We start from the raw sequence: 27,781 nt of genomic DNA on the forward strand, positions 1-27,781 counted from the left end.
AACTAGACAACTACACTCTTCTCTGCCCCATACACATACAACACCCCTAGACACTACAAAACACATACATTCCCCATGTCACACCCTGACCTAACTAAAAAACATAAAGAAAACAAAGAATACTAAGGCCAGGGCGTGACAGTTGGCCTGTCTCTAATGTGAGGTTTATGTCTGCCTGTCTCCAATGTGAGGTTTATGTTGGCCTGTCTCTAATGTGAGGTTTATGTTGGCCTGTCTCTAATGTGAGGTTTATGTTGGCCTGTCTCCAATGTGAGGTTTATGTTGGCCTGTCTCTAATATGAGGTTTATGTTGGCCTGTCTCCAATGTGAGGTTTATGTTGGCCTGTCTCCAATGTGAGGTTTATGTTGGCCTGTCTCTAATGTGAGGTTTATGTTGGCCTGTCTCTAATGTGAGGTTTATGTTGGCCTGTCTCCAATGTGAGGTTTATGTTGGCCTGTCTCTAATGTGAGGTTTATGTTGGCCTGTCTCCAATGTGAGGTTTATGTTGGCCTGTCTCTAATGTGAGGTTTATGTTGGCCTGTCTCTAATGTGAGGTTTATGTTGGCCTGTCTCTAATGTGAGGTTTATGTTGGCCTGTCTCTAATGTGAGGTTTATGTTGGCCTGTTTCCAATGTGAGGTTTATGTTGGCCTGTCTCCAATGTGAGGTTTATGTTGGCCTGTCTCCAATGTGAGGTTTATGTTGGCCTGTCTCTAATGTGAGGTTTATGTTGGCCTGTCTCCAATGTGAGGTTTATGTTGGCCTGTCTCTAATGTGAGGTTTATGTTGGCCTGTCTCTAATGTGAGGTTTATGTTGGCCTGTCTCCAATGTGAGGTTTATGTTGGCCTGTCTCCAATGTGAGGTTTATGTTGGCCTGTCTCTAATGTGAGGTTTATGTTGGCCTGTCTCTAATGTGAGGTTTATGTTGGCCTGTCTCCAATGTGAGGTTTATGTTGGCCTGTCTCCAATGTGAGGTTTATGTTGGCCTGTCTCTAATGTGAGGTTTATGTTGGCCTGTCTCTAATGTGAGGTCTATGTTGGCCTGTCTCTAATGTGAGGTTTATGTTGGTGTCACAATCGTCTTGATAAGAGAGAGAGGACCAAGGCGCAGCGCGTGAAAAATACATCTTCTTTTAATGAAGGAAAAACAAACACTTACAAAATGAACAAAACAAACGTGAAGCTAAACCTGAACTAAGTGCACACATGCAACATAGAACATAGACATAGACAACTACCCACAAAAGCCTACTACCTATGGCTGCCTTAAATATGGCTCCCAATCAGAGACAATGAATGACAGCTGTCTCTGATTGAGAACCAATCTAGGCAGCCATAGACATAACTAGACAACTACACTCTTCTCTGCCCCATACACATACAACACCCCTAGACACTACAAAACACATACATTCCCCATGTCACACCCTGACCTAACTAAAAAACATAAAGAAAACAAAGAATACTAAGGCCAGGGCGTGACAGTTGGCCTGTCTCTAATGTGAGGTTTATGTCTGCCTGTCTCCAATGTGAGGTTTATGTTGGCCTGTCTCTAATGTGAGGTTTATGTTGGCCTGTCTCTAATGTGAGGTTTATGTTGGCCTGTCTCCAATGTGAGGTTTATGTTGGCCTGTCTCTAATATGAGGTTTATGTTGGCCTGTCTCCAATGTGAGGTTTATGTTGGCCTGTCTCCAATGTGAGGTTTATGTTGGCCTGTCTCTAATGTGAGGTTTATGTTGGCCTGTCTCTAATGTGAGGTTTATGTTGGCCTGTCTCCAATGTGAGGTTTATGTTGGCCTGTCTCCAATGTGAGGTTTATGTTGGCCTGTCTCTAATGTGAGGTTTATGTTGGCCTGTCTCTAATGTGAGGTTTATGTTGGCCTGTCTCCAATGTGAGGTTTATGTTGGCCTGTCTCCAATGTGAGGTTTATGTTGGCCTGTCTCTAATGTGAGGTTTATGTTGGCCTGTCTCCAATGTGAGGTTTATGTTGGCCTGTCTCTAATGTGAGGTTTATGTTGGCCTGTCTCTAATGTGAGGTTTATGTTGGCCTGTCTCCAATGTGAGGTTTATGTTGGCCTGTCTCTAATGTGAGGTTTATGTTGGCCTGTCTCTAATGTGAGGTTTATGTTGGCCTGTCTCTAATGTGAGGTTTATGTTGGCCTGTCTCTAATGTGAGGTTTATGTTGGCCTGTCTCTAATGTGAGGTTTATGTTGGCCTGTCTCCAATGTGAGGTTTATGTTGGCCTGTCTCTAATGTGAGGTTTATGTTGGCCTGTCTCTAATGTGAGGTTTATGTTGGCCTGTCTCCAATGTGAGGTTTATGTTGGCCTGTCTCCAATGTGAGGTTTATGTTGGCCTGTCTCCAATGTGAGGTTTATGTTGGCCTGTCTCTAATGTGAGGTTTATGTTGGCCTGTCTCTAATGTGAGGTTTATGTTGGCCTGTCTCCAATGTGAGGTTTATGTTGGCCTGTCTCCAATGTGAGGTTTATGTTGGCCTGTCTCTAATGTGAGGTTTATGTTGGCCTGTCTCTAATGTGAGGTTTATGTTGGCCTGTCTCCAATGTGAGGTTTATGTTGGCCTGTCTCCAATGTGAGGTTTATGTTGGCCTGTCTCTAATGTGAGGTTTATGTTGGCCTGTCTCTAATGTGAGGTTTATGTTGGCCTGTCTCTAATGTGAGGTTTATGTTGGCCTGTCTCTAATGTGAGGTTTATGTTGGCCTGTCTCTAATGTGAGGTTTATGTTGGCCTGTCTCTAATGTGAGGTTTATGTTGGCCTGTCTCCAATGTGAGGTTTATGTTGGCCTGTCTCTAATGTGAGGTTTATGTTGGCCTGTCTCTAATGTGAGGTTTATGTTGGCCTGTCTCCAATGTGAGGTTTATGTTGGCCTGTCTCCAATGTGAGGTTTATGTTGGCCTGTCTCCAATGTGAGGTTTATGTTGGCCTGTCTCCAATGTGAGGTTTATGTTGGCCTGTCTCCAATGTGAGGTTTATGTTGGCCTGTCTCCAATGTGAGGTTTATGTTGGCCTGTCTCTAATGTGAGGTTTATGTTGGTCTGTCTCCAATGTGAGGTTTATGTTGGCCTGTCTCCAATGTGAGGTTTATGTTGGCCTGTCTCCAATGTGAGGTTTATGTTGGCCTGTCTCTAATGTGAGGTTTATGTTGGCCTGTCTCTAATGTGAGGTTTATGTTGGCCTGTCTCCAATGTGAGGTTTATGTTGGCCTGTCTCCAATGTGAGGTTTATGTTGGCCTGTCTCTAATGTGAGGTTTATGTTGGCCTGTCTCTAATGTGAAGTTTATGTTGGCCTGTCTCCAATGTGAGGTTTATGTTGGCCTGTCTCCAATGTGAGGTTTATGTTGGCCTGTCTTTAATGTGAGGTTTATGTTGGCCTGTCTCCAATGTGAGGTTTATGTTGGCCTGTCTCTAATGTGAGGTTTATGTTGGCCTGTCTCTAATGTGAGGTTTATGTTGGCCTGTCTCCAATGTGAGGTTTATGTTGGCCTGTCTCTAATGTGAGGTTTATGTTGGCCTGTCTCTAATGTGAGGTTTATGTTGGCCTGTCTCTAATGTGAGGTTTATGTTGGCCTGTCTCTAATGTGAGGTTTATGTTGGCCTGTCTCCAATGTGAGGTTTATGTTGGCCTGTCTCTAATGTGAGGTTTATGTTGGCCTGTCTCTAATGTGAGGTTTATGTTGGCCTGTCTCTAATGTGAGGTTTATGTTGGCCTGTCTCCAATGTGAGGTTTATGTTGGCCTGTCTCCAATGTGAGGTTTATGTTGGCCTGTCTCCAATGTGAGGTTTATGTTGGCCTGTCTCCAATGTGAGGTTTATGTTGGCCTGTCTCTAATGTGAGGTTTATGTTGGCCTGTCTCCAATGTGAGGTTTATGTTGGCCTGTCTCCAATGTGAGGTTTATGTTGGCCTGTCTCTAATGTGAGGTTTATGTTGGCCTGTCTCCAATGTGAGATGTTTTTTTCCCAGTGGTTATTTCCGGTGGATATTTTCCATTCAGTCTAATTGTTTCCGCAAAGCAAATGCCTACATGTATTTCAGTCATACAAAGTGATTAAAAGACCAGAGACCTCGCCTATGAAGTAAATCAACAACATCTTTGCTTGCCTGCGTGCTTCTCCTTCATAATGAATTGATCAGCTAAGGACAGCACGGTAATGGGAGTTAGATAACATTATGTCCCAAAGGGTATAATTGTTTATTGTTTAGCTGTTCACTGGGATCATGTTTCTCTGTTGTCACGTGTGTCATTATCCCCCTAGCTGCTGGGATTAGTTTGTTGTAGCACAGCCAGATACCGATACACACACACACACACACACACACACACACACACACACACACACACACACACACACACACACACACACACACACACACACACACACACACACACACACTGTCATGCACAAGGAACACACACAAGCGAAATCACAAACACACATACACACATGCACAGACACACCCAGCGTTTCTCTCAGATATGTTTGGTACTGATGAGCTGAGGGAATGAGAGAGGATGAGAGGAGAGACGCAGGGGATTAGAACACATACCAAAGGAACTGAAATCCTACATAATGTCCAGATACAGGAAGTTAGTTTGAAGATTGCCAGCTCTGTGTGAAATCTATATTTCTGACCCTAGGAGCCTGTCGCAGATGGGCCCTGGTCAAAAGTAGATCACTATACAAACGCAGCCTCCATGACACATCATATTGTACAGTTTCATTAAACCAAGCAGATACCGATTACTGGGATACAAATCCTGTAAATACCACGTTGTCATTTTTTAACATCCAATGTAGACACACTCCTTCAGTCCAGATGATTATCACTTGTCATGTTGAAGTGAGTAATCCACAGAGAAAAAACACGGAATGTCTTTAAATGGACATTGATATGCTGTAGCAAACAGAGAAGACAGATTGACATGAGTGAATGGATTATATATGCACACACATACACACACACACACATACAGGTCTGACATGCCTGCCAGATTACTTTGTAAGGGTCACGGACTCTGTACACACACACACACACACACACACACACACACACACACACACACACACACACACACACACACACACACACACACACACACACACACACACACACACACACACACACACACACACACACACAGAGAAATACTTGACAAAGCTAGTTTAAGCTCAACTGACATCCACCTTGAGTCTAAACACTTCACAATGGATACCCATTCAAGCATGAAACAACTCCCTCACCGTCACCAGCCAATGTCCCGGAGCACAAATGTCAGGTGAATGTCTCTGTAATGGCCAGACCTGGATTCAAATACTTTTCAACATGTTTGATTGTTTGCTTTAGCCTGCCTGGAGTGACCAGTGAATGGGGTTTACACTTTTGCAACTATTCAATTGATTCCGTTAAGCTAGGAAAGCTCAATCAAACCCAGCTAAAATATTTGAAATGATTTCAAATACTATTTGAACCCAGGTCTGGTGACAGGCATTTCAGACTGTGCAGACCAGTTTCTCAGATCACATAAACTGTTAGTGACACCATAGAAAGTGGAAGGTACTCTAAACCTTATTAAAAAGGAAGACCCACTTTGGTGATGTTTGATAGAGAGATGAAAAGCTTTATCGAAAGTAGGCTTGCCTTTGTATGAAAATAGCAAAGGAAAAATAAAAAAGGAAGGTACATTTTTTTTTAAACGTAATAAAAGGAACTACTATCATCAAACCACATTCTTATCAGAAAGATCAGATGGGTGTAACAAAAAAAACCAATGATAATAATTATTTGAATCAGTCGTACTTAACACCGAAAAACACTTTCACCTAACACTTGTCTACCTGTTCAGAATTCAACCTGTGTCATACATTTAGCCAATAGTCCCAGGGGACTGTAGTTACAGTAAAGTAATGGCGGAATGTTCTCTCCTCTGGATCTGTTATATACACGTCACCTCAAAGTCATCAAGAAACATTTGGATACCACACGTACCGCCAGTCTTTCCATCCTTAGCCCACTTATACATGTAGAAAACGGAACAACGCCTACATTGGGCTGTACTGATGGTATGCATGTTGTGTTGAGGTCAGGGGTAGTGTTGTGTTTGTTAGTGTTAGTGTACGTCAGTGGGGGCTGCTGAGGGGAGGACGGCTCATAATAATGTCTGGAACGGAGTCGATGGAATGGCATCAAAGACCTGGAGACCATGTGTTTAATGTACATGGTACCATTCCACTGACTACGCTCCAGTCATTACCACGAGCCTGTTCTTCCTAATTCAGGTGTCACCAACCTCCTGTGGTGTACATTAATTCACTGTGATGGAATTAAAGATTTCTGCCAATGACCTCTTAGCAACAGACATACCATTGGGAACAGTACGATGTATGTGCTTTTCCTTGTTCTAAAAGTTGGAGTTGGCTAGACAGAGGGAAAGACGTGTGGTATGTAAGAAGAGTTGTCAAGTTGGAGTGTGAAATATGTCTTGTGGGAAAACCCTGAGAATAAGAAGTGGATAAAGTTGTTGTCTTTGAATATGAACAAAATAAAATAAAATGTTTCAACAAGTCCAAGGATTTAAAGAGGAAGGTGTCTATAGAGTGAGTTCACTAATTGGAATGCGAAATTATTATGGAATGTGACTAAAACCTACAAGGATAAGGAGAAGGAACGGAGCTTTTGGAAATGAAAAATGTATGTATGTAGAGTTAAAGGAATAATGGAGGGATGAATGATGGCCTGGGGGAATGGGGGGATGAAAGGATGGAGGAGGAATTGAGGGATGGAGAGATGAAGGAGGGATGGAGGAGGAATTGAGGGATGGAGAGATGAAGGAGGGATGGAGGGATGGAGAGATGAAGGAGGGATGGAGAGAGATAATGGAGGGATGGAGGAGGGATGAGGGATGGAGAGAGATAATGGAGGAGGGATGAGGGATGGAGAGAGATAATGGAGGGATGGAGGAGGAATGAGGGATGGAGAGAGATAATGGAGGGATGGAGGAGGAATGAGGGATGGAGAGAGATAATGGAGGTATGGAGAGATGAAGGAGGGATGGAGGGATGAAGGAGGAATAGAGGGGTGTAGAGAGAGAGAGGAGAAATGGTGGGGTGGAGGGATTGAGGAGGAATGGAGGGATTGAGGAGGAATGGTGGGATGGAGAGATGAAGGAGGAATAGGGGGGTGTAGAGAGAGAGAGGAGAAATGGAGGGATGGAGAGATGAAAGAGGAATAGGGGGTAGAGGGATGGGGGATTTTTATTTATTTTTATTTCACTATTATTTGGCCAGTTGAGAACAAGTTCTCATTTACAACTGCGACCTGGCCAAGATAAAGCAAAGCAGTGCAACAAAAACAACAACACAGAGTTACACATAAACAAACGTACAGTCAATAACACAATAGAACAATCTGGAGTGATGAAGAAGGAATGGGGGATGAAGGAGGGACGGGGATGTGTGTCCTTTGCATGCAGTGCGATGTTGTCATATGATGACCGTTTGTTTCTCTGAATTGGAACGGTTTGGTCAAACCGCACGTGAGATACACTTTCTTCGGTCCTGCAACTGCACGCGGGGACGCGACATTTAATAATCTTGAACAATTTGGCTACCACGGGAATAGAGAGCGTTCTCTCTTCCTATATGGTGACAGAAGACGAGCAGTGAGCACCCCTCACAGCCTCACAGGCACAGCCTCCTACTGGCAGACTTTCAATAGAAAGAGCTCAGTGCATGAGCTCAGGAGAGGATAGCGCGCGTTCTAACCAGCACAAAAATTTTCCTGGATGACTCTGCCAACAATAAGTAATTGACAGACAGACAGACAGACAGACAGATCTATCTGGATTGGGGCTTTGACTCCATGGTCAGACCAGGACTGATGCCAGCCCATCAGCGGTGGTCGGGTCAGTCTTAATCCTTACACTATCTAGCCTATCTCTCCAAAATGTGTCAGTGCGATTCGGTACCGAAAGCCAGCAGAACGCCGGGCTCTGTCGCGGAAGCCGGGAAGCTGTTCCTGAAACACACCACTTTCCACGGCCTGAGACATGTATTTCTGAGCGGCTCCTACCCCAGAAGGCTCGCCTGGCTGTTGGCTTTCCTCACAGCTCTCGCGCTCCTCTTCACCTGGTCCTCAAACCGGGTCCGGTACCTGCTTTCCTCTCCCGTGCACACCAAAGCGCATATGGTGTACGCCAAACGTCTTGTTTTCCCCGCTGTGACCATCTGTAACCAGAATCTCCTCTTACCACGTCGCATGAAGAAACCGGACATATTCAGCGCGGGAAGGTGGTTAGGACTTCTAGGGAGGAACTGGCAAGTGCCCCCCAGCGTCAGGGACGCGCTCACACCCGGGACCGACCATGACATCAGCAGCAGCAACGAGCCGCCCTGGTCTCCGCTCTCTCGGATCCTGGACTTCAACCACTTTTTGCCGCCTCCCCTGGAGTCCCAGCCGTCCATGCAGCAGCTCCTGGACCGCCTCGGCCACCAGATGGAGGAGATGCTGCTTTACTGCCGCTTCCAGGGAGAGCTATGCGGGCCTCGCAACTTCAGCACCGTGAGTCTATGGACAGCAACACGAAGCTGCTGCTGCAACATGTTGTAGTCTATTAGTATTTAGGAGAAAGTAATAATGTTGTTAGGCCTTATTATGTCATCAGGCCTATTGTTATGTTTTGACGTGTTCTGGGCTTGGAATTGATTTGGAATTGTAATTACCAAGCCAACAAGAGTGGATTTCTATTCCTACTTTAGCCCGTGCTATTTAACAGACCAGTATTCTACCTCGTGCTCTGTCTATATAGTAAGTAGGTATACTGTCATACAATCTATTATGAAGATTTCACGTATAGAAAACTATGACATCCTAAGCCAGTTGTGTAGCTGTCTTTGGATGATGGTTATGGATATATAAAGGCTTAAGATAACCCTATACACAGACAACACACACACACACACACACAGACAGAGACACACACACACACACACACACACTCACTGGCAGTTCAGTATGAGATACCGGTAATTGGTTCTATCTACGATCTATCCTAATATGTTCTGTTGCACTGTGCTGTATATGCAGGGTCTCACACACACACACACACACACACACACACTACAGGTCAACAAAGTGATATCCAGAGCGTATATTAAGTTTACGTTTTTCATTCAGATTGCCTCATTTAAAGAAGAATTTTCACATCTACAGGTATAAATTCTTCAATTGAGCCAGTTTGCTGCAGCAGGAAAATAATCCTGCAGCAACAGGACATGTTTATTATTATGTGGATTATAATTAATGGGCACTTATTTATTTTATTATTTTTTTATGCCCTTTTTTTAATCTTGTCTCATCCTGAAACTCCCCAACAGGCTCAGGAGAGGCAAAGGAGGAGTCATGCGTCCTCCGAAAACATGACCCTCCTAACCAGACTCCTTAAAAGCTCTTAAGGATCCGCCCCTTGTTTTCAATTTTCGCCTTAAATGTCATACCCAAATCTAACTGCCTGTAACTCAGGCCCTGAAGCAAGGATATGCATAGTCTTGGTACCGTTTGAAAGGAAACACGTTGAAGGAATGTAGGAGAATATAACACAATAGATCTAGTAAAAGATAATACTAAGAAAAAACCAACCATTCTTTTTGTATTTTTTTTGTACCATCATCTTTGAAATGCAAGAGAAAGGCCATAATGTATTATTCCAGCGCAGCTGCAATTTAGATTTTGTCCACTAGATGGCAGCAGTGTGTGTGCAACGTTTTAGACTGATCCAATCAACCATTGCATTCCTGTTACAAATTTTGTATCAAGACTGCCCAAATGTGCCTAATTTGTTTAATAATAACTTTTCATGTTCAAAACTTTGCACTCTCCTCAAACAATAGCATGGCATTCGTTCACTGTAATAGCTACTGTACATTGGACAATGCAGTTAGTTTAACAAGAATGTAATCTTTCTGCCAATATCAGATACGTCTACGTCCTGGGAAATGTTCTTGTTGCGTACAACTTCATGCTAAATGCATTAGCCTACGTTAGCTCAACCGTCCCGTGGAAGGGACACCGATCCCGAAGAAGTTTTAAAACCCGCCAGTTTAACCCGGAAGACAGTATCAGACCAATGTATCAGAGGAAACACCGTTCAACTGGCGACACAGGTCAGCCCGCTAGAGCGCAATGAGCCAAGTAAAGGCCCACCGGCCAAACCCTCCCCTAACCCGGACGATGCTGGGCCAATTGTGCACCGTCCTATGGGACTCCCGGCCACTGCCGGTTGTGGCACAGCCTGCAATGAACACGTGTCTGTAGTAACACCTATAGCACTGCAATGCAGTGCCTTAGACCGCTGCGCCACTCGGGAGCCACATTAATGGACACCTTTGTAGGGGTTTATACGTTTTGTGTAAGGAAAATTGTCAGAAATTTCGAAGTGGAAATTACAAACTTCAGATGCCTTTTTAAACCTCAAACACACTACAAGTTTTAAATGTCCTGCATTGCAGCAAAGTTCTCCAGTAACTGAGCATCTGAGCACGAAGTTGATCTGGGATCAGTCTTCCTGTGGCTCTGCTAATCTGTGCACAAACAGATCTGGGATCAGCCTAGCTTTTGATTCTTAGATTAGCAGAGCCACAATGAGGAGAAAATAGTCCTCGCTCCCGGCTCCCTCTCTGGCTGACAAGTCAACTTTAGTGAACAGCTTGACAGAGCGGTTTCCTTTGATTGGAGCACATTGTTTTGTGTAGAATAGCCTTGGGCTCGCCATACACTTTGGAACTCTTTGAAGTATTCATTAGAGAGAGAGAGAGAGAGACCCACTAATTATCAAAATCCAGAAAAGATGTTAAATTCTACAACCACCTAAAAGGAAGTGATTCCCAAACCTTCCATAACAAAGCCATCACCTACAGAGAGATAAACCTGTAGAAGAGTCCCCTAAGCAAGGTGGTCCTGGGGCTCTGTTCACAAACACAAACAGACCTCACAGAGCCCCAGGACAGGAACACAATTAGACCCAACCAAATCATGAGAAAAGAAAAAGAGACTTGACACATTGGAAAGAATTCACAAAAAAACAGAGCAAACTAGAATGCTATTTGGCCCTGAACATAGAGTACACAGTGGCAGAATACCTGACCACTGTGACTGATCCAAACTTAAGGAAAGCTTAGCCTATGTACAGACTCAGTGAGCATAGCCATGCTATTGAGAAAGGCCGCCGTAGGCAGACCTGGCTCTCAAGAGAAGACAGGCTGTGTGCACACTGCCCACAAAATGAGGTGGAAACTGAGCAGCACTTCCTAACCTCGTGCCAAATGTATGACCATATTAGAGACACATATTTCCCTCAGATTACACAGACCCACAAAGAATTCGAAAACAAACCCAATATTGATAAACTCCCATATCTACTGGGTGAAATACCACAGCGTGCCATCACAGCAGCAAGATTTGTGACCTGTTGCCACAAGAAAAGGTCAACCAGTGAAGAACAAACACCATTGTAAATACAACCCATATTTATTTTTTAATCTATTTTATTTTCCCTTTTGTACTTTAACCATTTGCACATCGTTACAACACTTTATATAGACATAACATGACATTAGAAATGTCTTTATTATTTTGGAACTTGTGTGAATGTAATGTTTACTGTTCAATTTTATTGTTTATTTCACAATTGTTTATTGTTTATTTTGTTTATTATCTACTTCACTTGCTTTGGCAATGTTAACATATGTTTCCCGCGCCAATAAAGCCCCTTGAATTGAATTGAATTTAGACAGAGAGGGAATGTGTCAAACGCTGTACAAGGCTGTGTGGGTTTTCATATTCGCTTTCTCTGGTAAGAATACAAATATTCACATTGTCTAGTATGATTCACGTTAATCTTGAAATAAGTTTGGTATCTCTCAGTCTCTGACTCGCTTTTCACTGTAGGCTAGTTGAACACATAACATTGTAGTCTAGTTGAACACATAACATTGTAGGCTAGTTGAATATATAACATTGTAGTCTAGTTCAACATATAACATTGTAGTCTAGTTCAACATATAACATTGTAGGCTAGTTGAACACATAACATTGTAGGCTAGTTGAACACATAACATTGTAGTCTAGTTGAACACATAACATTGTAGGCTAGTTGAATATATAACATTGTAGTCTAGTTCAACATATAACATTGTAGTCTAGTTCAACATATAACATTGTAGGCTAGTTGAACACATAACATTGTAGGCTAGTTGAACACATAACATTGTAGGCTAGTTGAACATATAACATTGCAGGCTAGTTGAACACATAACATTGTAGGCTAGTTGAACACATAACATTGTAGGCTAGTTGAACACATAACATTGTAGGCTAGTTGAACACATAACATTGTAGGCTAGTTGAACATATAACATTGTAGGCTAGTTGAACAAATAACATTGTAGGCTAGTTGAACATATAACATTGTAGGCTAGTTGAACACATAACATTGTAGGCTAGTTGAATATATAACATTTTAGGCTAGTTGAACACATAACATTGTAGGCTAGTTGAACACATAACATTGTAGGCTAGTTGAACACATAACATTGTAGGCTAGTTGAATATATAACATTGTAGGCTAGTTGAACACATAACATTGTAGGCTAGTTGAACATATAACATTGAATAGAATACCCATAGAATAGAAAATGGCAAGGAAGGATATAATATGGCAGGTCAATTTTAGTGTTACAAAGTATTGTTATGTAGAGGTAATAACATTTCGATGTTTTTATACGGTATGTCCCCCAGAACGTCTGGAAATCAACAGGTTTGTTGTAGCCTGTGTGAAAGAAATCCATTTGCAAATAGTCATTGTCGTCTGGGTATCTGTTAGTTTCTGGAGAATTGTCTCTCTCTCTGTGTCTCTCTCTGTGTCTCTCTGTGTGTCTCTCTCTCTGTGTCTCTCTGTGTGTCTCTCTCTCTGTGTCTCTCTGTGTCGCTATCTCTGTCTCTCTCTCTGTGTCTCTCTCTCTCTGTGTCTCTCTCTTTGTGTCTCTCTCTGTGTCTCTTTTTCAGTGTCTCTCTCTGTGTTTCTCTCTCTGTATCTCTCTCTCAGTGTCTCTCTCTCAGTGTCTCTCTCTGTGTCTCTCTCTCTGTATCTCTCTCTCAGTGTCTCTCTCTCAGTGTCTCTCTCTCAGTGTCTCTCTCTCTGAGTCTCTCTCTCCGTGTCTCTCTCTCCGTGTCTCTCTCTGTGTCTCTCAGTGTCTCTCTCTCTCTGTGTCTCTCTCAGTGTCTTTCTCTCAGTGTCTCTCTCTGTGTCTCTCAGTGTCTCTCTCTGGATCTCTCTCTCTGTATCTCTCTCTCTCTCAGTGTCTCTCTCTGTGTCTCTCTCTCTGTGTCTCTCTCTCAGTGTCTCTCTCTCAGTGTCTCTCTCTGTGTCTCTCTCTCTGTATCTCTCTCTCAGTGTCTCTCTCTGTGTCTCTCTCTCTGTGCCTCTCTCTCAGTGTCTCTTTCTCAGTGTCTCTCTCTGTGTCTCTCTCTCAGTGTCTCTCTCTGGATCTCTCTCTGTGTCTCTCTCTCTGTGTCTTTCCCTCAGTGTCTCTCTCTCGGTGTCTCTCTCTCGGTGTCTCTCTCTCAGTGTCTCTCTCTCAGTCCCAAACTGCACACTATTCCCAGCCTACGTAGTTCACAATTTTTTACCAGAGCCCAGGCATTATATAGAGAATAGCAGAGATGTGGAATCGAGTCACGTGACATGGTCTCGAGTACTACTCAAGTCACAAATTGTTCTACTTGAGACTTGACAAAAAGAAAAAACACTTGACACTCGACTTCGATTTGAGCGTCAATGACTCGTGACTCAACTTGGTCTTGAGCTTCTATGACTCGTGACTCAACTTGGTCTTGAGCTTCTATGACTCGTGACTCAACTTGGTCTTGAGCTTCTATGACTTGTGACTCAACTTGGTCTTGAGCTTCTATGACTTGTGACTCAACTTGGTCTTGAGCTTCTATGACTTGTGACTCAACTTGGTCTTGAGCTTCTATGACTTGTGACTCAACTTGCTCTTGAGCTTCTATGACTTGTGACTCAACTTGGTCTTGAGCTTCTATGACTCGTGACTCAACTTGGTCTTGAGCTGTATGACTCGTGACTCAACTTGGTCTTGAGCTGTATGACTCGAGAGAGACTCGATTTGTCATCTCGCGCACAATGTAGGCCGACCTGTCCTTTATTTTTTCGGAGAGGTGCAGGTTCTGTGCTTTCTGTTATGTGTCTTGGCCAATCAGATTCACGGAAGTCACAAGTTGCTCAGGCCGTCATCTAGCAAAGTGCAAAGCGTGCACCGCTCCACTGTCTTCCGGCTGGCTAGACTACCTTGACCTGTTCAATCCAAAATGATGAACTGAAATGAATCAAACACAATACTGATTACATACAGTAATTTGACTGTGTTACTTTGTACGTACAGTTGCATAGGCCTACACGATGCAGACCTGCATAAAGCAAGCTCTTCCCAGTGAGTTCTATTATCCAATTGCAATGGTTGTCTGTGTGTCTATGTAAAGGAAACCCCCTGTTAGTCCAGGTTTAATATCATTCATATGAACGAGTAGAAGGTTGCTGCTGTTAGACAAAGTTTTCATTCTCCCTAGGGCCATGCATTTCTACAGAATTTCTTTAAAACCATGTGACCTGTTTTGAACATGTCTGTGTACCTAGGTGGCAGGTAGCCTAGTGATTAAGAGTGTTGGGTCAGTAACCAAAAGGTTGCTGGTTTGAATCTCTGAGCTGACTAGGTGAACAATCTGTTAGTGTGCCCTTGAGCAAGGCAACTTAACCCTAATTGCTCTGGATAAGGGTGTCTGCAAAAAATGTAATATAGTCTCATTGCCTGTATAAAACCCTTTTTACAACTAACTAATCACAGTCAGACCCTATAGGGTCCTGATGTATACCTGCTTAGGTTACCAGATGAGGAAAAGCTCCGGGCCCCAGGGAAAACAATTTGCCCCATCACTCTGGGACCTGTGGTGCCACCTCTGCATCAGGGCATCATTGGTCCCAGAAATCGATACATTCGGGTTCAAAGGCTATGTGGTAGTGGCGGGAAAAGGATGCAGTTTGTAAAACATGTGGATCCAAAATCACTGATGCATTGCAATTTCAATGACATTTATATAAAACACTTAATCATTGACTTGAGGACTCGCAAACCAAAATTAGGGACATGTGACTTGACTCGACGTGAGCTGTGGAACATGGGACTTTACTTGAGACTCGCCCATTATTGGAACTTGACTCAAGACTCGAAGGTTAGGACGTGAGACTTGCTTAGGACTTGCAGAATTGGTTCTTGTTCCCATCTCTGGTGAATAGTGTGCCATTTGGGACGTATCTGAGTACTTCAGTGGGCTGGGGTACAATAGAGGAGCCTACAGAAGCGTCCCAAATCGCACCCTATATGATGCACTACGTTTGACCAGAGCCCTATGGGCCCTGGAGCCCTCAATAGGGAATAGGGAGCGATTTGAGTTTCAGACTACCAGTCTTTCAGTGAGCCATTAACGCTGCTGTCCACAAGGTCGTCACAGCACCCACCGCTTCAACTCGCCATCTCTCTGTTATCACAGCAACTCTGTGTATGCATGCAGGTACACACACACATGGACACACACACGGACACACACACACGGACACACACACATCCATGGACACACACACTGTCTTATCATCCTTGTCTTGATGGGTGATGTATATCTACAAGCTGGAGAGTAAGTGGCGATGGGTGGGGACTTTCTAATGTATGAGCTCCTCCTTCACCCTCTCACTCCTTCATACTCTCTCTCTCTATCATTCCTTCACTTCACTCTCTCTCATTCACTCTCTCACTCCTTCATACTCTCTCTCTCTCTCACTCCTTCACTCTCTCTCATTCACCCTCTCACTCCTTCACTTTCTCTCATTCACCATCTCACTCCTTCACTCCTTCACTCTCTCTCCTTCACTCTCTCTCTCCTTCACTCTCTCTCCATCACTCTCTCTCCTTCACTCTCTCCATCACTCTCGCTCTCCTTCACTTTCTATCTTTCACTCTTGCTCTCCTTCACTCGCTCTCCTTCACTCTCTCCTTCACTCTCTCTCCTTCACTCCCTCTCCTTCACTCTCTCACTCCATCACTCTCTTACTTTTTCATTCTACCGCTCTGTCGTTCTCTCACTCTATTTTCTCTCTGGCTGATCTCTTAATTAAAACGATATAATTGCAGCTCTTCCTGATTCCTGACCAACCTCAGACTATTCCACATGAACATTTTAGTGGCAGCAGGATATCTTTCTGTTCCCTTTCAGCTGCAGACAGAGCATTAATGGCTGGTGAAAAGATGTCTGTTCTGGCTGATGAAAAGATACGCTTTTCATCTGTCTGGCTGGTTGGGCTATTCATTCAGTGGTGTGATGATGTTTGGGTTTTGTGATCCATTCAGTCGTGCAATGATGCATGGTAGAGGTAGGAAACACTGCCTCTGTAGTAGTGGAAGAATCCAACCTTTCCATTAATGTTCCACTGGTAGACAGCAGCTTCTCCCTATAGAGTACAGAGGCTAGCATGTACTAATAGCCGTTCAATGGTGTGATTATAATGGTAGAGGCAGAAAACACCGTCGCTATTGTAGTTAGAGACAACTAAAAGCACTGACCTTTTCATGTGGGTGGTGTGGTTTGTCTTTGTGTGTTTTGTACAACCACCCTTTGACCCGGTTGAGTAGGTCAATGTTTTCTTTGGGCGCGTGCATTCAAAATGGCACCCTACCACCTATATAATGCACTACTTTTAACCAGAGCCCTATGCGGGCCCTGTTGACAAGTAGTGCACTATATAGGGAGCAGGGTACAATTTGTACACCCTTGTTCCCATTTTTTACATTTACATTTTAGTCATTTAGCAGACGCTCTTATCCAGAGCGACTTACAGTAGAGTGCATACATTTTATTACATTTTTACATTACATTACATTTTACATACTGAGACAAGGATATCCCTACCGGCCAAACCCTCCCTAACCCGGACGACGCTATGCCAATTGTGCGTCGCCCCACGGCGGGAATTCCGGGGGAATTCCCCTTCCTACTGAGCCAAAATGATCATGAATGTCATTATATTGCAGCTAGGAAACACTATGGAATGAAAGGAGTGTCAGATCTTTTGTTTTTAGTGATGATTGTCTGCTCTGGAGTCACACCTCACCACCAGGTCTGGAGTCAGTCCTCACCACCAGGTCTGGAGTCAGTCCCTTCCCACCACCAGGTCTGGAGTCACACCTCACCACCAGGTCTGGAGTCAGTCCCTTCCCACCACCAGGTCTGGAGTCACCCCTCACCACCAGGTCTGGAGTCACACCTCACCACCAGGTCTGGAGTCAGTCCCTTCTCACCACCAGGTCTGGAGTCAGTCCCTTCCCACCACCAGGTCTGGAGTCACACCTCAACACCAGGTCTGGAGTCAGTCCCTTCCCACCACCAGGTCTGGAGTCAGTCCCTTCCCACCACCAGGTCTGGAGTCAGTCCCTTCCCACCACCAGATCTGGAGTCACACCTCACCACCAGGTCTGGAGTCACACCTCAACACCAGGTCTGGAGTCAGTCCCTTCCCACCACCAGGTCTGGAGTCACACCTCACCACCGGGTCTGGAGTCACACCTCACCACCAGGTCTGGAGTCAGTCCCTTCCCACCACCAGGTCTGGAGTCAGTCCCTTCCCACCACCAGGTCTGGAGTCAGTCCCTTCCCACCACCAGGTCTGGAGTCACACCTCACCACCAGGTCTGGAGTCAGTCCATTCCCACCACCAGGTTTGGAGTCAGTCCCTTCCCACCACCAGGTCTGGAGTCAGTCCCTTCTCACCACCAGGTCTGGAGTCAGTCCCTTCTCACCACCAGGTCTGGAGTCACACCTCACCACCAGGTCTGGAGTCAGTCCCTTCTCACCACCAGGTCTGGAGTCACACCTCACCACCAGGTCTGGAGTCAGTCCCTTCTCACCACCAGGTCTGGAGTCAGTCCCTTCTCTTCACCAGGTCTTGAGTCAGTCCCTTCTCTTCACCAGGCAGCTGCTGCTGCAGTGAGTCCCTTCTCACTTTACTCTGCCAGCCAGCCCCAGTCACACTTCTGTCTTAAGGTCAAACCTCATATTACTATGGGTGACATATTGCAGGGGGCATTTCATTAAATGTTGATACGTGCGTCTCTTGAGGGGTGTCAGTGCCAATATCTTAGGCCGCAGTGCAAAGTCATTTTTTTCTTTGTCACGTGATAGTTCCGATTTTCAGAAAGGCAGGAAGGCTGCAGCAAAATCATTCATTTCTGCCACAAATACTTCCGTTGGCGGTTTGTCAAATAATCCGTTTTACATCGCCCTTCAAGTAATCAGTCCGTCCTTGAGTATCGTGTATCTTCTGGTCTTGATGTGTCCTTTATTCAAATACAGCTTTTTGAAATACCAACAGGCCCCTGTTGTCGACTCCACCAAGAATCAATACATGCAAAACATGGATATTTATCTCAACCTTGTTATGCCACTATAAGATGCCATACATAAGAGACAACATTCTTTACATACGACAGATAAATAAATAGTCTTCAACCTTTAGCTACTTTGATGCTCTTAGCTTTCTGAGAGCCTTGGGATTTAGATTTATTCAACCCTTATTTTACCAGGTAAGTTGACTGAGAACACATTGTCATTTACAACAACGACCTGGGGAATAGTTACATGTCCCTAATGACACCATGCTCCTTATATAGGGTGTGCGTTTGTACTCTGGCCCTCCAGAACACACCCACGGTACTATGTAGGAATAGGGTACAATTCGGGGCGATCACTTAATCAGGTTCCTTGACCCGAGTTGGAGGAACATTCGATGTTGGAGCCTGAGCCTCCCTTTTCCATTTCCCTGATGTCTTGAATGTGATTGCACCTCCATTCGTTCACTACCCGTCATGTCTGAGGCAGCCTCCCCACCGGGTTGTGTCGTTTCCACTCTTGCCCTCCCGTTGCGCCACAGTTTGCTTGGCCAACTTGTAACATTGTCCCAGAATCAGCTTAGGACGCTACTACACAGGCAAACCTTCTCATGAAACATTGATTTCAACGTGTGTGCTCTTTTACAGTCACTAAAAGGCGTTTATGATACCACATTTAGGATGAGTCTCTCTGTGTGTCGGGATCAAAGAGTTTGAACAATAGTCTTAGCTATCGATTTTTTAAAGAAATATTATTATTTTTTGCAACTGTAGGTAGCGTTAGCTAAAGCTAGTCGGCTGTACCGGCACCAAAACGATGGTATTTTTCATCTTATAGCTTGTTCTCCATCTTCTTTTTTATATAGTGAACCAACATGTTTTCAGAACGTTTATTTCCATGACTGATCAAATGTCTCTCTCTTGTCCCTCTGCGGCTGACATACGGTGGGCAATATGTTTGGAACATCAAATTGTAATCAAATCGCAGTATCAAATCGCAATACATATAGAATCGTGAGAATTGCAATACATATCGTATCGGTACCTAAGTAACGTGATAATATCGTATCGTGAGGTCCCTGGCAATTTCCAGCCCTACTGTATAGGGAATAGGGTACCTTGTGTCTCTGGTCAAAAGTAGTGCCCTTTATTGGGAATTGGTTTCCAATTTGAGTCACAGACATTGCTTTGTTCTTCATTATATTGCTGCCACTCATTGACAGCCCTTTGTCTCTTGTTGTTCCAGATCTTCACCCGTTATGGGAAGTGCTACACATTCAACTCGGGTCAAGATAACCGCCCGCTGCTGGTGACCATGAAGGGAGGGATGGGTAACGGACTGGAGCTGATGCTTGATATCCAACAAGACGAATACCTGCCCGTCTGGGGAGAAACAGGTGAGGAGGGAGGGAGGGATGGAGGGAGGGGGGAATCATCCAATCATCACAGATCTTCAGGATGCCATAAGGAGGAAGAGGGGCTACTATTCCATTTTGGAGTCAGGGAAGTATGTCGTCATTCCACAACAAACCTTCAACTAAAAAGTGATTTATTGAAGTCAAGTACCCAAGTATGTCAAACATGCCGTGTTTGGAAATGTGAAACCACTTCAAAAGAGTCAACTGAGAAACAAACATTAGCTAGTTGCAAAGGAAAGGAAGATAGACAGACAGACAAGAAAACTAGTCCATGTAGAATTGATTTCCAAACTCTCAGTTTCAAAATCAACTTAATGAATCTGTTTTAAAATAAAGTCAAGCGCTCAAAAAACGTTGATATTTCCAGAAGACAAATAATATCATTGAAGAGAGATCAGAAGCTTCACAGTAAACATATGTTCCTCTTCACCAACTATGAATCTCGCTCTGGAAATTCATACTCGACACAGTTGGACCACAGTTGCAGTGAAAACTGTACATTATAAACTCTTGTAGATCAAGACGGATTGGGGTCGATTTATCGAATGCTTCTTTACTGTCATTTAATTGTATCTCTTGTCAGGAATGCTTAGTTTCTGCATGAATCAAATGAAAGAATATGCCGGTATTGCGATGAAAATCAATACAGGGCTTCTCTCTGCCACTGTGTGTAGACATAGTGTCTGTGTGGAAAGACCAATACAGGGCTTCTCTCTGCCACTGTGTGTAGACATAATGTCTGTGTGGAAAGACCAATACAGGGCTTCTCTCTGCCACTGTGTGTAGACATAGTGTCTGTGTGGAAAGACCAATACAGGGCTTCTCTCTGCCACTGTGTGTAGACATAGTGTCTGTGTGGAAAGACCAATACAGGGCTTCTCTCTGCCACTGTGTGTAGACATAGTGTCTGTGTGGAAAGACCAATACAGGGCTTCTCTCTGCCACTGTGTGTAGACATAGTGTCTGTGTGGAAAGACCAATACAGGGCTTCTCTCTGCCACTGTGTGTAGACATAGTGTCTGTGTGGAAAGACTAGGGTTGCACATTTTGGGGAATATCCAGAGGTGGAAACTTTCCGTGGGAATTAACGGGAATATATGGGAATTAACGGAAATATATGATAATTAATATTAATACAATTTAAATGTAGATGTTTTTTGAATTGGATATATTTACCATATCATATGGAGACTGAAACATAATCCTTTTACCTTATCATAAGTAGACATATTAAATCCTTCCAATAGAAATTTAAAAAACGATTTAGTTACGAATTTAACTTGAATTAAATGACTTGACTCTTCACATTGAATGATCCCCTCTTCACATATTGAATGATCCCCAATGATCCATCGCATCTCCCAAAAACGTTTTCAACATACATCTGTAAAATGATAGTCTAGAAACTAAAGCTTCGGTTGTCTTCCTCTCAGGCTTCCATGTCTTCTCCGTGGACCTCCTCAATGTCCACCTCTTGAACATCAGACTTCTGAGGCCTCATCTTCACTGTTACTTTCCAACCTTGTTGAGGATGGCTCGTTGTCAGGCTCAAAAAGCCTCAAATTTGCCCGGATGGCCACCAATTTTTCAACCCTTGTATTAGTCAGCCTGTTGCGTGCTTTGGTGTGTGTGTTCCCAAACAAGGACCAGATGCGTTCTGAGGCGGCTGATGTTGGTGGGATTTGGAGGATGATGGAGGCAACAGGGGAAAGAGCAGATCCACAAAGTCCCTTCCACCAGGTGGCTGATGAGATATGTTGGCACGACTGCCATATTGCATCTCCATCCCAAGGCCCTTGCTTGGAGGTGTACTTCGCCAGACTGCCAAGAACCTTGCCCTCATCTAGGCCAAGGTGGCGAGACACGGTAGTGATGACACCATAGGCCTTGTTGATCTCTGCACCAGACAGGATGCTCTTGCCAGCATACTTGGGGTCCAAAATGTACGCTGCGGCATGTATGGGCTTCAGTCAGAAGTCTTCACGCTTTTTGATGTATTTCAGAACTGCAGTTTCCTCTGCTTGGAACAACAGTGAAGTGGGCAGGGCAGTACGGATTTCTTCTCTTACATCTGCAAGCAGTCTGAACATCAGACAGGATCACATTGTCTCCTTCAATCCGTGCAATGGCTACTGCTATAGGTTTCAGGAGTTTCAGGCTGCTTACCTCTTTCTCCCAAAATACATCATCCAGAAAGATCCTCTTGATGGAGTTGTCCATATCGCAGACTGTGATATGGCCATTTCTTGGAGAGACTCCTTCCCCTCCAGGAGACTGTCAAACATTATGACAACACCACCCCAATGGGTGTTGCTGGGCAGCTTCAATGTGGTGCTCTTATTCTTCTCACTTTGCTTGGTGAGGTAGATTGTTGCTTTAACTCGATGACCCTTCACATACCTAACAATTTCCTTCGCTCTCTTGTAGAGAGTATCCATTGTTTTCAGTGCCATGATGTCCTTGAGGAGCAGATTCAATGCATGAGCAGCACAGCCAATGGGTGTGATGTGTGGCTAGGACTCCTCCACTTCAGACCAAGCAGCCTTCATGTTTGCAGCATTGTCTGTCACTAGTGCAAATACCTTCTGTGGTCCAAGGTCATAGATAACTGCCTTCAGCTCATCTGCAATGTAGAGACCGGTGTGTCTGTTGTGCCTTGTGTCTGTGCTCTTGTAAAATACTGGTTGAGGGGTAGAGATGATGTAGTTTATTATTCCTTGCCCACGAACATTCGACCACCCATCATGATGAGATGATTGCAATACAGTCTGCTTTCTCTATGATTTGCTTGACCTCCACTTAAACTCTGTTGAAATCTGCATCCAGCAAATTAGTAGATAAGCATGTCTGGTTGGAGGGGTGTATGCTGGGTGAAGAACATTCAGAAATCTCTTCCAATACACATTGCCTGTGAGCATCAGAGGTGAACTAGTTTCATACACAGCTCGAGCAAGACATTCATCAGCATTTCTCTGACTACGTTCCTCCATTGAGTCAAAAAAAACTTCTGATTCCAGGAGGACCATGAGCTGTTGCTATCGATAAGGTGTCTGATTCATAATTTTCACCTCGAATAGAAGTAGAGGGTCTTTTGTCAGAGGTTGCTTGTTGTGAGCGCTGAGGGAACTTTATGCACTTGACCAGATGATTCTGCATTTTTGTTTATATTCTTCACATATGATTTGGCACAGTATTTGCAAATGTACACAGCTTTTCCTTCTACATTAGCTGCAGTGAAATGTCTCCACACATCACATAGTGCCCGTGACATTTTCCTGTAAAGATGAGTAAAGAAAATGTAAAAATACAATTCCATATACAGATAAATAGTTAATCAGTTAGATTAAACAACTCCTTTGTAAGATAAATGTTTTAAAATTAAACATGTATGGAAACAGGTGAATTAACACTCCGCAGTTAGCATGCTCAAGCAAGCTAAAACCCACATGGTAGCAAAAACTAACTAGCAGAAATTGTTAACAAGTTAGAAATTATTTAAATGCACTTTGCTGTAGGCTACTATTTACTAGTTAACAAAAATTATATTCACCCCACCCAGTATTGTAATAAAACCTTACCAGAAAGCATGTAGTCCTTGGCTCAGACAGTGTAGTAGTGTGGGCTCAATAGCATCTCATTAGTGTGCAAGATCTTGAGAATCAGCTGTACATGTGATGGAAGAATGCACTGTGCATGCGGAGGGTTGCAATTCTATTGCGGAGGGTTGCAATTCTATTTCTATAGTTTAACCAAAATATGCCACAAGACCTGGAATTTCCTTATGTGTATCCCACAAAAAATGTTCACAGTTATAAGCTAACTTTTTTGATGAATTTAAGCAGAATTCCCCAAATTCCAGGGTTTAACTTCCCATGGAAAACTTTCCGGAAACGTTCCGGAAATTTACTGGAAAGTTTCCGACCCTTTGCGACCCTAGGAAATACCAATGCAGGGCTTCTTTCTGCCACAGTATGTAGACGTAGTGTCTATGTGGAAAGACCAATACAGGGCTTCTCTCTGCCACAGTATGTTGACCTTTCACTCTTCCTCAAAGGGACAATCCACGATCTGGGAATCTGTTCAGTAGTCATTTCAATGTTTGATATTTACCCAGCTATATATCAAAATAAGTGGCGGGGATGAAAAACAAATCTCATATTGTAGCTTTAAGTCAAAGGCTTCAAACGTTTCCGGAGTGAATATGTGTAATTGAACACATGCATACAGTAGCGATTTGCATTTCTTCGTCAATTCTTCATTCGTATTCCAATATTGAGGCCAAATATGCTATTTTTAACAATGTAGCGGTGACAGATAGCAGTGAAAGGAGGAACCTAGGTTCTGAGGTGCCCTGCTCAAGGCCCTGGTGTGTTCCCTTGGCAATTACACAAATGTCTCCGTATCCCTTCTCAGGAAGAGCAGTGACTTACTGGTAATATATATCTGATGCTCTCTTCTTTTATTATAATTGTTTTTTTTTACCCCCTTTTCTCCCCAATTTCGTGGTATCCAATTGGTAGTTAGTCTTGTCCCATTGCTGCAACTCCCGTACTGACTCAGGAGAGGCGAAGGTCAAGAGCCATGCGTCCTCCGAAACACGACCCAACCAAGCTGCACCGCTTCTTGGCACAATTCCCGCTTATCCCGGAAGCCAGCCACCAATGTGTCGGAGGAAGCACCATACACCTGGTGACCATGCCCCTGGCCCGCCACAGGAGTCGCTAGAGTGTGATGGGATAAGGACATCCCACCCGAAACAATTGTCAAGTAAAATATATACGTCAGTGGTTCTGCAATAAGTAGGACAGAAAGCTGTAGTAAGAAGGGATCAAGTGAATCAGCCCCTATGGATTTATGATATGTAGCAAAGCACTTAGTCCATCATAAATATCAAATGGTTGAAATGAAAATAAAGTCTATGACTCTATTAGTGCATCACTGGGCTCCCGAGTGGCGCAGTGGTCTAAGACACTGCATCTCAATCCTAATGGTGTCACTACAGACACCCCTGGTTCGAATCCAGGCTGTATCACAACCAGCTGTGATTGGGAGTCCCATAGGGTGTTGTCTGGGTCATTGTAAATAAGAATTTGTTCTTAACTGTTAAATAAATTTAAAAAGCTGCTAGCTGTGCCATTAGAGTTCCTGGTTTGAGTCCAGGCTCTGTCGCAGCCGGCCGCGAACGGGAGACCCTTTGGGCGCCGCGAAAAAGGGGTTAGAAAATACAAAATACTATTGGCTTCCAGGTTGGATTAGATATTGGATAGTTAGATAGTTAGTATAGTTAGATATTAGTATAGTTAGATATTGGATAGTTAGATATTAGTATAGTTAGATATTGGATAGTTAGATATTAGTGTAGTTAGATAGTTAGATATTGGATAGTTAGATATCAGTGTAGTTAGATAGCAGGTCAGACAAGAGCATATAAGGAGGTTGACGGAGGGCAGTAAAGTCCCACTACAGTCAAATGGACATTATTACTAAGGCCCACATACAGTATAAGTCTAGACATTCAAATTGCTTAGGGACAGAGGTGGCAATGGATACAGAAACAGTTAAGTTGCTTTTTATGTATATGGCGACACCCTGCCAACTCTATCAGATCTAAAAACAGTATAACCAGTTGGATGGGGGTAGGGGATGGATAAGGAGTTTGGGGCTATGGCATGGATAGGGTTAGAGGATGGATAGGGGATGGGGTTAAGGGATGGATAGGGGATGGAGTTATGGGATGGATAGGGGATGGGGTTAAGGGATGGATAGGGCATGGGGTTAGGGGATGGATAGGGGATGGGGTTAGGGGATGGATGAGGTATGGGATAGGATAGGGTGTAGGCTACTCCATTGCAGTAGGAACATCAATTATATAAATCATTGTGACATTCATCTGTTCTTCTGATTCCTAATTGTGATAAGATTTTCTGGGGTTTTTTCAGACTGAGTAATACCTGGCGGTTCATTGTTTCAGACTGAGTAATACCTGGCGGTTCATTGTTTCAGACTGAGTAATACCTGGCGGTTCATTTTTTCAGACTGAGTAATACCTGGCGGTTCATTTTTTCAGATGCATGTTTCTTGCCTTTCCCTTCTTCTCTCCAGATGAGACGTCATTTGAGGCAGGCATCAAGGTCCAGATCCACACCCAGGACGAGCCACCCTTCATTGACCAGCTGGGTTTCGGAGTGGCCCCGGGCTTCCAGACCTTCGTATCCTGTCAGGAACAACGGGTAGGGTGTCACTCAATCAATTCATCAATCAATTAAGACAGCCATTAGTGGCTCTTACCCATGTGGGCTTGCTCCAGGGAAGGAGGTCACAACATTGGTCAAAACAAATAATGATTGTCTCGGTTATTGTTGTTGTCGATAAGTGGTAGGTTGTTTTGTTGTTTATGATTCCCGATGATGTCATCCTGCTACCTTTAAAGGGGCTGAAATATGTAAGTGTGTTTTCAGCTACTCAACCAGCATGTACCATTTCATTATATTTATTTCTGAAGGCCATGTTCTTGTTGAAAGCAGGACGAGGTAATTCTGAAACCTAGTCAGTCAGTTTCACCTTAAACAGACTCTGACCTCTCCACTGTCATTTCTTTTTCCTGTTACATTACGGGAATCTCATCAGTGGCTTGGTGGGAATCCACACTTTTTCAATCAGTGCTCCCATGCCCTCTTTGTCTCTCTGGGAGAGAAGAGAACTCACCTCTGAATAATTCCATATGATATATACCCATCAGGGGTTGGAACCTTAATTATTATTATCTTAATTGTTTTATTCTGAACTGAAACACTTTTTTTTCGTACCGTTCCGAGCGAAAAGAAGGAAGCCTATACAGAATACAAATATTCCAAAACATGCATCCTGTTTGCAATAAGGCACTAAAGTAAAATATTGTCAAAGAAATGTACTTTATGTCCTGAATACAACATGTAATGTTTGGGGAAAATCCAACACAGCACATCACTGAGTACCACTTTTCATATTTTCAAGCGTGGTGGTAGCTGCATCATGTTATGGGTATGCTAGTCCTTGGCAAGGACTATGGCTTTTTAGTATAAAAAGAAGTGGAATAGAGCTAAGCACAGGCAAAATCCTAGAGTAAAACCTGGTTCAGTCTGCTTTCCAACAAGCACTGGGAGACAAATTCACCTTTCAGAAGGACAATAGACTAAAACACATGGCCAAATCTATATTTAGTAGCCTAGTTAAAGTTTTGACTTAAATAGGCTTGAAAATCTCTGGCAAGACTTGAAATTGGCTGTCTAGCAATGATCAACAACCAATCGACTGACCGACCAACAAACCAAACGGCCAACCAGAGCTTGAAGAATAATAATAATACAAAAAGTGAACATATTGTCCAATCCAGGTGTGCAAAGCTCTTAGAGACTTACCCAGAAAGACTCACAACAAAAATTCTAGCTAAATGCTTGGTGCATAGAATTTAAAAGGTTTTGCCAGATATTATTCATCCTAATCAGACAGGTTTTTTACATGGACGATACATTGGAGATAATATAAGACAAGTACTGGAAACAATAGAATACTATGAAATATCGGGAAAACCAGGCCTGGTTTTCATAGCTGACTTTGAAAAGGCTTTTGATAAAGGACGACTCGAGTTTATATATAAATGCCTGGAATATTTCAATTTCGGAGTATCTCATATAAAATGGGTTAAAGTTATGTATAGTAAACCTAGGTGTAAAATAGTAAATAATGGCTACATCTCAGAAAGTTTTAAACTGTCAAGAGGAGTTAAACAAGGTTGTCCACTATCGTCATATCTATGTATTATTGCCATTGAAATGTCAGCTGTTAAAATTAGATCCAA

General features: G+C 43.5%; 1 protein-coding gene across 2 annotated transcripts in view; it reads left to right on the forward strand.

The window, feature by feature from the left end:
* LOC120065486 (acid-sensing ion channel 1B-like) overlaps positions 1 to 27,781 on the forward strand; it is a 111,935-nt gene that overhangs the window by 41,639 nt on the left and 42,515 nt on the right. For both annotated transcript variants that reach the window (XM_039016531.1, XM_039016530.1), the window contains exons 2-3: positions 19,773 to 19,923; positions 26,047 to 26,174. In XM_039016531.1, coding sequence (XP_038872459.1) covers positions 19,773 to 19,923; positions 26,047 to 26,174 — 279 coding nt within the window. The remainder of the gene's footprint in view (positions 1 to 19,772; positions 19,924 to 26,046; positions 26,175 to 27,781) is intronic.

The sequence above is a fragment of the Salvelinus namaycush genome, chromosome 20 (genome assembly GCF_016432855.1).
Source record: "Salvelinus namaycush isolate Seneca chromosome 20, SaNama_1.0, whole genome shotgun sequence".
Classification (NCBI taxonomy): domain Eukaryota; kingdom Metazoa; phylum Chordata; class Actinopteri; order Salmoniformes; family Salmonidae; genus Salvelinus; species Salvelinus namaycush.